This window comes from Schistocerca gregaria, chromosome 7 (genome assembly GCF_023897955.1).
Source record: "Schistocerca gregaria isolate iqSchGreg1 chromosome 7, iqSchGreg1.2, whole genome shotgun sequence".
NCBI lineage: Eukaryota > Metazoa > Arthropoda > Insecta > Orthoptera > Acrididae > Schistocerca > Schistocerca gregaria.
In genome coordinates, this window is record NC_064926.1 from 184,487,256 (window position 1) to 184,499,624 (window position 12,369).

At 37.8% G+C, this 12,369-nt stretch overlaps 1 protein-coding gene across 1 annotated transcript in view; it reads right to left on the reverse strand.

Moving 5' to 3' along the window:
• LOC126281192 (N-acetylglucosamine-6-phosphate deacetylase) overlaps window positions 1-9,106 on the reverse strand; it is a 106,081-nt gene extending 96,975 nt beyond the window's left edge. Inside the window, exons 1-2 of the mRNA XM_049979900.1 lie at window positions 8,615-9,106; window positions 8,347-8,486 (exon numbers count right to left, since the gene is read on the reverse strand). Coding sequence (XP_049835857.1) covers window positions 8,347-8,486; window positions 8,615-8,816 — 342 coding nt within the window. The 5' untranslated portion in view covers window positions 8,817-9,106. The remainder of the gene's footprint in view (window positions 1-8,346; window positions 8,487-8,614) is intronic.
• Between the last annotated feature and the right edge of the window lie 3,263 nt (window positions 9,107-12,369).

Sequence of the window (12,369 nt, forward strand, 5' to 3'; positions counted from 1 at the left end):
TATGTCTTTTCTGCGTAAGTTTGTTTGATGTCTTTGTTGTGATGGTTTGCGCTGATGACAACTATTGAGGTTTTTTTCTTTCTGGGAACATAACTCACCACTTTGATTTCACCTCTCAAGGCAAATAATGAGGATGCATTTCTCTCAAAGGGAACAGTTTCATCTTATAGGGGATTTCTGGTTTATTTTGTTCAATTATCTCCAGCATTGTAATTTGCTTCTGAAGCATCTCTTCTGCCAGCTGAATACTAGTGAAGAAGTTGCAAACAGTAATATTTCTGGATGACCCTTCTAGCCTTTAGCAAGGCCTTTCACTGCATTCAATATAAGATTACATGGCTTCCTTAATTTGGATCAAATTCCACCTAAACCACTGCAGGTGTAGCATCACATAGCCAAAATATCTTTATGACATACTTTAAGGATTTAGTGGGCATATACTGGATAGAGCCACACCTTCCACACAATGGGAGTAACTGTTCATCAGCTGTGGTTGACTGGTTGGTTTGGGAGAGGGGACCTAACAGTAAGGTCATCAGTTCCGTCGGATTAGGGAAGTATGGGGAAGGAAATCAGCTGTGCCCTATCAAAGGGACCATCCTGGCATTTGCCTGAAGCTACTTATGGAAATCATGGAAAACCTACATCAGGATGGCTGGACACAATTTTGAGCTGTCATCCTCCCGAATGAGAGTCCAGTGTGCTAACCACAGCACCACCTCGCTCAGTTCTGTCAACTGTGAGCAAATGATCATGAGTTATTGTTTCTACACTAGTCAAAAAACAGTTCCCACAGATGGTGAACAGCTGCAAGTTTGTCATCTATAGGTTCAGCATCATGAGTCTGCCTGTCACTGAATCTCACTATTCTCTTTATATCTTCGAATATGTTTACTGACACTGTGGACTTATATGTAGGCTTTGCCTTTTCATCCAAGATAGTTCTCTTACAGGGACATCCCAACTCTTCTCAACAACAGCAAGTGGTAAAAGACCAAGAAAACCCTCCATTTCAACAAGTGAAACTTTTTCCCATGTCATACTACATGAAGCAGCCACTCTTCTGCCTTCTGTATCTGTGCAGTTGATGACTTCACCTACAACTTTCTTATAGATGAAATAGTCCCACACACCCCTAAGTTTGCAGGTTTTCAATCCATGAGCTGGACCAGATGCTTTCTTTATGATACTATGAATAAGTGTACAAGAAGTTGCAGAAGCATCTCAATTCCAGATGGTTCCATATGACACATTTATGCTGTCATCTTTGAGTAGTTGGTGTGTAACTTCATTTTCAGACTGTGATGTACTAATACTATCCAAACTACTGCAATCTTCGAGAACATTTGTATCAGCAGGTTCAAAATTTGATTCTTTACTACTTTTATCATCAAAAATACTTCCTTCGCATGAATCAGTTTATTCAAACCATTGACTGGCAACACATTCAAAGTTAGCTGCAGTTGCGCATACTGACTTTTTTTTTCCTTGCTGAAGCCATAAGACAATACATGTTCCTCAAACAGCAGCTGATCCAAAACAAAACAAGTCAGGTAACAATACCAACACTGGGACAACAAACAAACTACACAAAGAATGACAGTGACACCCGCAGTGCAGAACAACAATACTGCACAACAACAAAGCATGTGATTTGCCAAAAGCTCAAAGATATACCAATATCTCTAATAAATAATGGCAATTTCTAATATTTTTGCTGTTCTAATACTGCTACTATGCTGCTGCTCATACCACCACCTTTACTACAGTTATTATTAAATTAATAACTGCTGCTAACAAATGCAGAAGTCAGTAAAGAATACAGAACATGTATAACTGTAAGGGGGCTTCTGAAGCTCTGCATATACATTAATGGTGATTCCACAAATATTTTGAATTGTGGAAAAAAAATGGAGAACATTTTTGCTCAGGCATGAAAAGGATGTCAAAGGGTAAGCAAAAGAATATTGGAAAGGAGTTTGAAATCAAATCAAGACTGACAGAAAAATTTACAAAGTAAAAAATTTAAAAAGTATAACATCCAAGCCCATCAGAGACCCTGCATATGTGCTGTAGGTTTCAGTGATGTATGGAAAAATATCAATATATTCTTTGAAGTATAACATCAAATATTACATAGATTGGATCTGGGATGTTTTCATTTGTATGTTTCAGTTGCAGACATATGTCACATGTTTTCTTTACAACATGTCATTTAGTTCTTATGGGTGATGGCTTACTAGATCCATGCAGGTCTAGTGGAAATGGTGATCCAATGTGGGGAACAATGTTTAGGGTAGATTTTTGTATATGTGTGTATGGGAGGGGGGGGGGGGGGAGGGGGGCGTGGGCACGGACCATGTGCGTGCCTGCATCCGCACAAACATCATCTGACGGACTGAACAGCAGTGACAGTGAAGGAGTAGGGTGCCATTTTGATTGAGAGCTGGTGAAGGTAACAAATAAATATATGAGATAGCATCATTCTATCAATTGAAAACCAATCCCAGGGAAACTTGTAAAATCTAATGAGGCCTGCATAGTATATTGCTGTCTGGTTCTTTACTTGGTTATACAGGTCGTAATGAGTTTGGTGTAAGTGGTAGTCTTACACCGTTACACTACTTGTGCCACTACTCAGTTGTGTGTGTGGGTTCCATAAATATGTTTCGTCTTTATGTTTTATGTCATACATATTTTCTTCACATGTCCAGACCACATCTGACTGTATCTGGTACAGAATATATGGAAAAGTCATACTTATTTTGTTTCTGTTGTCTGCTTTGTCTAGATCGAACCTGTTGGTGAGTTATGTACATACTGTTGTGGAGAATGTGGTATTTTATTTGCATCCAATAGACACAATTAACTTTCCATGGGGTTTACTGTTCAGATATTCTTCTGTTACGCATGGACTAATACTGTTGAGGTATTCTTTGTGTTGTGCTGCATCCTCTCAGACTAGTACCACTATTTTTGGTATGGTATGACATATGTGGTGTCACCACCAGACACCACACTTGCTAGATGGTAGCTTTTAAATCGGCTGCGGTCCGTTAGTATACGTTGGACCTGCGTGTCACCACTATCAGTGATTGCAGACCGAGTGCCGCCACATGGCAGGTCTAGTCTAGAGAGACTCCCTAGCACTCACCCCAGTTGTACAGTCGACTTTGATAGTGATGGTTTACTGTCTACATATGCTCTAATTTGCAGAGACGACAGTTTAGCATAGCGTTCAGCTATGTCATTTGCTACGACCTAGCAAAGCACCATATTCAGTTGCTATAATTACTATCTTTAAGAATGTATTCTGAACAGATAATATTGTGAATCATGTAGCGTCAAGAGCGACGTTCATCATTAATGGATTAAAGTTAAGTATCAAACTAATTATGTCCGCTTTCTGAATTCTCATTCCTTGTCATGTTCCAGACCTCACAACAGTATAGTTCTTCCCTCCTCGCGCCAGCCTGCGTGAGCTAAAATACGTGCATTTAGGCCTCCACTCATAACACAGTGTTGGCTCTTCTGCTAACACAAAAACACAGATGGTCTGGGTGTGCCTTCTAGTAGGTATACTTAATACAATGCAGCCACCTTTAACATTCATCTGACCATCCACTTGTTAGCCTTGCAACTTTAATGACTAGGACATTATATTATATTACTGACTGTTTTTTTTACCTGATTACATAAGTTATACAAGAGGCTGGTGTTAGTGGTTGTCTTACACCACTACGCCTTTTGCGACATTACCCAATAGTGTATGTGGTTCCATACAGGTATTCCATCTTTTGTTTTTATCTTCACATGTCCAGGCCAAATTTCACTGTGTTTGATACATGGTATATGGATAGGATATTTTTTGTGATTTGGGGTTGATGACGGCTTTTCACTGGTATCTAAATTTTTGGAACAATCCTGGACACACACAGCTTTTTCATCTTTGATATTTCTGATAATGTATCATATAATCTACAGATACTACACATTATGTGGATGTATATTATTGGTTTCTGACAGTTTTCATGATTTAGATACTGGTACTAGTTTGATGTTTGTTTTGTGGCATTACATGATATATGGATGCATTAACACATGAATGTTGTCTACCCTGAACAGTATATTGTGGGTGCTTTTTTGTATATTCTACATATTTTACAGTATAGATTGTCTTCTACATATAAACACTCATTTTTATGCATATGACATAAATGTGTCCCCAACTGTTTGCACCTCAACATTTTATAACCTTGACACAATGTATAGACTTATTTATATCGTCATTTTGATAGGTTTACCCATATTGACACTTAGATTTTGGTTATGCTGTCCTTTTGCAGACTACTCGCACAGAGATGCATATTTCTTTCATTAACTTATTTTTGATGTTGTTGTTGTTTCCTTCATACATCTATCATTTTCTACATCTATTTTTGCAGATTAGTAAGTTGCTTCAGGATTTTGCAGTTCACTGTCTCATTTAACCGGCCAGTTTTAATGATGGGATATTTTATTAATGATTTGATTAATAGATAGTACATCTGTACAATGTATTGCGTGGAAATTCGTTATGGCATACGGTATATAATTCAGTTTTAGGTATGTGACAATGGATGTTGGTTTTTATCAAATGATTACTGTAAATTCCCGTATATAGTACTGCCCATGGTTCTTGTTGTTGTTGTGGTCTTCAGTCCTGAGACTGGTTTGATGCAGCTCTCCATGCTACTCTATCCTGTGCAAGCTTCTTCATCTCCCAGTACCTACTGCAGCCTATATCCTTCTGAATCTGCTTAGTGTATTCATCTCTTGGTCTCCCTTTACCATTTTTGCCCTCCACACTGCCCTCCAATACTAAATTGGTGATCCCCCGATGTCTCAGATCATGTCCTACCAACCGATCCCTTCTTCTAGTCAAGTTGTGCCACATACATCTCTTCTCCCCAATCCTATTCAATACCTCCTCATTAGTTATGTGATCTACCCATCTAATCTTCAGCATTCTTCTGTAGCACCACATTTCAAAAGCTTCTATTCTCTTCTTGTCTAAACTATTTATCGTCCACTTTTCACTTCCATACATGGCTACACTCCATACAAATACTTTCAGAAACGACTTCCTGACACTTAAATCTATACTCGATGTTAACAAATTTTTCTTCTTCGGAAATGCTTTCCTTGCCATTGCCAGTCTACATTTTATATCCTCTCTACTTCAGCCATCATCAGTTATTTTGCTCCCCAAATAGCAAAACTGCTTTACTACTTTAAGTGTCTCATTTCCTAATCTAATTCCCTCAGCATCACCCGACTACATTCCATTATCCTTGTTTTGCTTTTGTAGATGTTCATCTTATACCCTCCTTTCAAGGCACTGTCCATTCCGTTCAACTGCTCTTCCAAGTCCTTTGCTGTCTCTGACAGAATTACAATGTCATCGGCGAACCTCAAAGTTTTTATTTCTTCTCCATGGATTTTAATACCTACTCCAAACTTTTCTTTTGTTTCCTTTATTGCTTGCTCAATATACAGATTGAATAATATCACGGATAGGCTACAACCCTGTCTCACTCTCTTCCCAACCACTGCTTCCCTTTCATGTCCCTCAATTCTTATAACTGCCATCTGATTTCTGTACAAATTGTAAATAGCCTTTTGTTCCCTGTATTTTACCCCTGCCACCTTCAGAATTTGAAAGAGAGTATTCCAATCAACATTGTCAAAAGCTTTCTCTAAGTTTACAAATGCTAGAAAAGTAGGTTTGCTTTTCCTTAATCTTTCTTCTAAGATAAGTCATAGGGTCAGTATTGCCTCACGTGTTCCAACATTTCTACGGAATTCAAACTGATCTTCCTCGAGGTCAGCTTCTACCAGTTTTTCCATTCGTCTGTAAAGAATTCGCGTTAGTGTTTTGCAGCTGTGACTTATTAAACTGATAGTAAATACAACAAGGCAAAAGGCATTTTATGGCATTATATATTTTAGTAACAATTTTTTGCGAAATACACGATGTATTAGACGCATGGAACCATGATTGTTGAAGGCTGGAGTACGTTTCTTGTTCAGTTTATTGACAATTAGTTATTGCATTAAGCCCCAATCCATATTCACCTACTATGTTTCCTTCTCTCCCTTTTCCTACTGCCGAATTCCAGTCGCCCATGACTATTAAATTTTCGTCTCCCTTGACTACCTGAATAATTTCTTTTATCTCATCATACATTTCATCAATATCTTCATCATCTGCAGAGCTAGTTGGCATAAACTTGTACTACTGTAGTAGGCATGGGCTTCGTGTCTATCTTGGCCACAATAATGCGTTCACTATGCTGTTTGTAGTAGCTTACCCGTACTCCTATTTTTTTAAAATTCATTATTAAACCTACTCCTGCATTACCCCTATTTGATTTGTATTTAGAACCCTGTATTCACCTGACCAAAAGTCTTGTTCCTCCTGCCAATGAACTTCACTCATTCCCACTATATCTAACTTTAACCTATCCATTTCCCTTTTAAAATTTTCTAACCTACCTGCCCGATTAAGAGATTGACATTCCACGCTCCGATCCGTAGAACGCCAGTTTTCTTTCTCCTGATAACAACGTCCTCTTGAGTAGTCCCCGCCCGGAGATCCGAATGGGGGACTATTTTACCTCCAGAATATTTTACCCAAGAGGACGCCATCATCATTTAATCATACAGTAAAGCAGCATGCCCTCGGGAAAAATTACGGCTGTAGTTTCCCCTTGCTTTCAGCTGTTCGCCATACCAGAACAGCAAGGCCATTTTGGTTAGTGTTACAAGGCCAAATCAGTCAATCATCCAGACTGTTGGCCCTGCAACTACTGAAAAGCCTGTTGCCCCTCTTCAGGAACTACATGTTTTTCTGGCCTCTCAACACATACCCCTCCGTTGTGGTTGCACCTGCGGTACAGCTATCTGTATCGTTCAGGCACGCAAGCCTCCCCACCAATGTCAAGGTCCATGGTTCATTGGGAGGGGGGGGGGGGGAGGGGGAGGAAGGGGGCATGGTTCTTATTCTGCTTTAAATCTGTATTCTTATCTGCATGGTTGGTAAGCTGATGATGCTGTCATTACTGTTTACGAACACAGGCCTGAAGATGGTGTATCAAGTAACTGTAGCTGGTTGCAATGTAACTAAATAACATCATAATGACAGCTGCAGGTGCTTCATTTTATTACATAAGTGAATGGCCAAAGTCCCACAGATCATCAGACGGATGGACACACAAAAACTGAAGAGAGACGGGCTGATTCCTACTCCTGCCAATGTAAGTTCAATGTCTCTCTCTTTCTTGCAGTAGGCTGCTTTATGGGAGTAACTACACTCAAGACTTAGTATAATATACTAAAATACTTGTCAGTGCTCAAGTGTATAACTGCAGTGGTATAAGAATTAAATCACTGGGAAGTACGTCTATATAGTGCATGCAAGTTCTTGACATTTTGAGCAGTGCCCAATAATGAATATGTAATCATGCACTGCCATTTTTTTCGTAAAAAATATGATTCTTGCCCCACATCCTCAAAATGGGGGTATCCCCGCAACCTGGGAGACCAGCATTCTTCCCCAACTCTATCCCTCTTTCACCCACAAGGAAAAAATAAGAACAGTTTTCTCTGTATCAGCAGCACAGGGAATTGACACCCTGAAAGTAAGTACCAGCTATTCTGTGTCACGAGAGAGAGAGAGAGAGAGAGAGAGAGAGAGAGAGAGAGAGAGAGAGACACTCACACGTGACTGGTTCAGCACTTAACAATCAAGTTCACAACGATCAGATAGAAGAGCAATGATTTTCATTGAGAACTACACAGAAATGCATCATCACAAAAGTACGACATAGCGACGTAAAATACCATATTCTTTAGTCTATTGCCTGTATAAAAAAATAACATAAAAACAGCTGGTTTATTTACGAAGGAGTTGAAAATGATTTTTACATCTAACAGTATCTAAACTACTGACGAACACATTAAATTTTCATTGACGAATTCGACCATTTTGGTCAACAATGTGTGTGATGTGTTGACAATGTCTATCATTGTACAAAATGATCGAAGTACAAATAAATATTGATATTAATATGAACTACTTCAGATTTTGTCTTAAACTACGTGGAATATTCTGTTGCGTATCCAACTGGAGCATGATAATGTTACAAACCAACAAATATGCAAATTCTGATTAATGTAGTTTAGAATGCAAGAAAAAGTTGTATTGAAGACACACAATGCGATAACCCGTGTACCACTACCACGTCATGTACCCCTGCATGTTCATCAAGCTTACACATAACATCATAGAAATGAAATGCTTACCTTGTTATATACATGAGCTGGAGATGTAACGACAGTCGGACAAAATGAAGTAACACCATGGGCCAGAATACCTTTCGCCACTACTCTAAGTCCCTCCTCAACATCTTCAAAGTCGCAAGAGAAGTCAACTCCGAAACCACCTTCAAAAATGCATTCATAAGCTGTCGTATTAAGCACATTTCGAATCGATTAATGAAACTGTACAATTATCAAGACATTTGAGGCACAGAATTGTTGATGAACGCTTAAGTCGTTTGCACGGCCATACCATTAATCTGTAGTTCAATGAAACCAGGTGAAATAAGGGCTCCCTTGCAGTCAATTTGAACGTCTGCACTGATCTTTTCGTCAAAAAACATTTTTTCTGGATTTACAATTTTTCCGTCTCTCACCCAGATATCTTCCCTAATTATTTCATGATTTCTCAAAATACTACAGTTAACGAACTGCAAAAGCTGTGACTGGGTCATTGCTCCTAAGAAATTGAGATTTCAATAGACTACTGTGACAGCTTATCACCTTAATATTCTGTCACAGAGCTTTTTTTTTTTAACATAGTCGATGATGACGACGTCAGCAGTTCCTTAATCAGCGCATGACCTGAATATAATGTTGACAAGAAGTGTTTGTTTTGCGATACGTCAACCCATGGCTGTTTTTTTTTTTTTTTTACTGTATTTTGTGTTTACGAGTGCTTTTGGTGGTAATGAAGTCTCAAACATCATTAAGGTGAACTGTATTCCGGCAACAATAATATTATTCGCGTTTCTCAAATAATTTTTAAAATTTCTCTAACTATGTGCAACAAAACTTCATTGCACAAACAGAAGAATGTTGCTTAGCAATCGAACTTTTTCCGACTTCAAGAAGAATGATAATGTTACCGACCGACCTATCGATTTGACAGAGTTAATTAATTACTACAGTATATTGTCCATGCGTTTCACAATTTTATTTCTGCCCATAGTGTATTGCAAATGACAGTAAGACGTATTTTACAATTAAAAACCGTTTCTTACATCATCCACAGAGACCGTATCACAGTTGCAGTCTTTCAGAAAAGTTCTATGAGAATTAACAATTAGGGCCAATTCACTCTTGCCTTCACGTCATATCATCACATTCCACGATACATTTCAAATGGTAACGTTCACACAGGCCGTCAAACGACCGTCGCGTCAAGCAGGGCCAGCCAGATATATGGGTCCTGTGGTATACGCCACAGCATTTGACATTGCACGCTTAACGAACTGCAGCCACCGTCTCCAGCGGAGAGCGAGTTATTATTTGTAGCTAATTTAAGACTTTGTAGTACGTGTTCAAATAGGCTCACGCTCTCCATAACAGATAACAAAGTTAGGGACTTTATTGGGTACCTTTTCGTTGACATAACGATTTTCCTTATGGCCCCAGAAATATCGAATTTTTCCACAATGTTGGGCAAAGGCAAGTAGTGTGACCTCACAAGACCATTGCAAGGCCCGTATTTCCTGTTGGCCCCCGACGTCACGCCTTCATCAGTTTTCATCAGATTAGATTAGATTCAGTTTTCGATCCGTAGAACCCAAAACGAGATGATTCTCGTGGGTGTGGAACATGCCAGAAAATAAAACATCATAAACATGGCACATTTGAGTATAATATTGTCTTCTCTGATCATTTGTCAGGAGATCGTCAAAAGTAATGAATAAATTACAGTAAACTGAAACTGCTAACATTTACAGAATGAATAAACTGTCAGAAGGAACATTGTTACGCACTTTTAATAAATGTATCATACACAAAATACCTAATCTTTTCTGTTGTGACCAGGTGCTGTCAAAACTGAAATCAGACACTTTTACTTTATTGGTCTAACAGTCCCTGTTAAGATCTTCATCTATAGGTTAGGACGTGTTGCCTATCAAAAAGTTTTTCAAACTCTGTTTGAACTGTGTTTTATCTGAAAAAAAATTTTGATAGCTACTGGTAATTTATTGAAACTGTGTCTTCTTGAATATTAGACTCATTTTAGGACCAATGTAAATGATTTTAAGTCTCCATGTAGAGTGTTCTTTTTCCTAGTTTTGATACTATATATTGAGATATTTGTTGGAAATAGAGACATATTATTTGCAATAAATTTCATTTAGGAAAAAGCAGTGGTTAAAAAACCCAAGTCCCTGAACACGTTTCTACATGACGAAGTAGAAGATATTGAGACGTCAGCCCAATTATTTCGAAGAATTCGACAATTCCGAATTTATATCCAGATTTCGCTTGTCAAAGGAAGCTGAACTTTGCCTTGCACTTGAGAAACTGGAGCATATGACAGACAGGTGAGGCTGTTTCTCAGTTTTCTAAAATAATACTGTTTATTTGCAGTTATATGCAGTTGATTTCAGTACTTCGTGAATTCTGATATTATTTATGAAGTTTGTGTTACAATTTCTGCAGTAGTAGAAAGGACCGTTTCGTTTTATTTAGCAGACAATGCCGTAACAGACTTAACCAAATCAAAAAGCCGCTCCAGTTTTCATTAACAGCTTTTTCAGATTTAGACAAAAACAACTTGATTTCTCATGTTGTAAAACGTTTCGATAAAACAGTAGTGCCCTGATTTCACTCAGCCATATTATATCCATAGCAGAGAATATTGTTCCGCACTATTTTCTGTTGGCAATGACTTTTTTTTAAAACACTACAGCAGTGTCAGAACAACATCCAGCATTTTAGTGAAAATATTAGGATCGCAGACCCTTTTAAAACTTCAAAGCAACAACATTGTCTCCTACCCCTTCTCACTGAAGCTTGTGAACTGTGTGTGGTTACTCAGGCTAAGTTAAACACACTAATATTAACACGAAAAATAGTATGTTTTCCTTACAAAAAAAGAGACAAACTATAATGATGCTTCCTCAGCTACAACACATAGTTGTTGTGTTTCGCAATTATTAGTATTGTTCACTTAAGCCTACCCATGTTTAATGTAAAATGATAGCTATATATCAATGTTATAAGAACAGAACAGGAATGTAGCTATTGAATTTACATAGCTGTAGAAAATAGAAGTTGTACCTGGAATGCCACGTATTATCTTTCCTTCAATATCCAGTTATTTTCAGTGTTCTCCTTTGTCAAATTGTAGCTAATTGAAGGTAACTTAAATTGAAATATGTTGTGCTTACGTTAAATACCATTTCCCCAAAATTGATGGCTTATTATGACTGTTTAATGTAATAAAAATTTTGATGGTACACTAATGTCCTGAATTAACTCAGCCACATCTATAGCAGAAAATGTCGTTCGTTGTTTATCTCTCATTAGGACAACTACTTTCGATCATTTAGTGAACGCCTAAGATAGTAGAATTGTCCACCACATACCATTATACCCATAGACATGTAAATTATTTGTACTTACTCAAGCTAAGTTTAAATCAGCAAAATTAAAAAGGAAACTCAGCTATAGCACGTCACTGTTGCGTTTCTCAGTAGTCCACATAACCACATCCATATTTATCATAAAATAATTATTACCTCTGTGCTATACGAACATAGCTACCTTTCCTTCAGCTAACAGGAATCTTTAGTTATTGAATCTACATAATCATAACAGTGGAAAGAGTGGCTGGCGAGTTATGTTTCTAAGTTTCTCTTGAACTGTCACACAAATTGTCTCATATCATTCTCTTCTTTCTTTCAGAAATTTCTATGTTCCACCAATGAACACTCAGATATTTTGACTTTGGTGATTTCCTTCTGTCCATTGGAGACTTCATTGGTATTGGCAAGGGGACAGCCAACAGGGTTATTAAAGCAATGTGTATGAGACTGGAAAACAGGCATAAGAGACAGTTTTGTTAATTATTTCAGTTCTCTGGTGTAATTAAATGAAAATAAAATAAACATATATATATATGGATTAATATATTGTTATTGTACAATCATTTGTTTTAACTTTTATGTTCTGGTCGTAATTTTGAACTTTATGCTATTTTTGTTATTTTGTTGTCATGCTACTTTTGAAGCAGCACCATCTGCT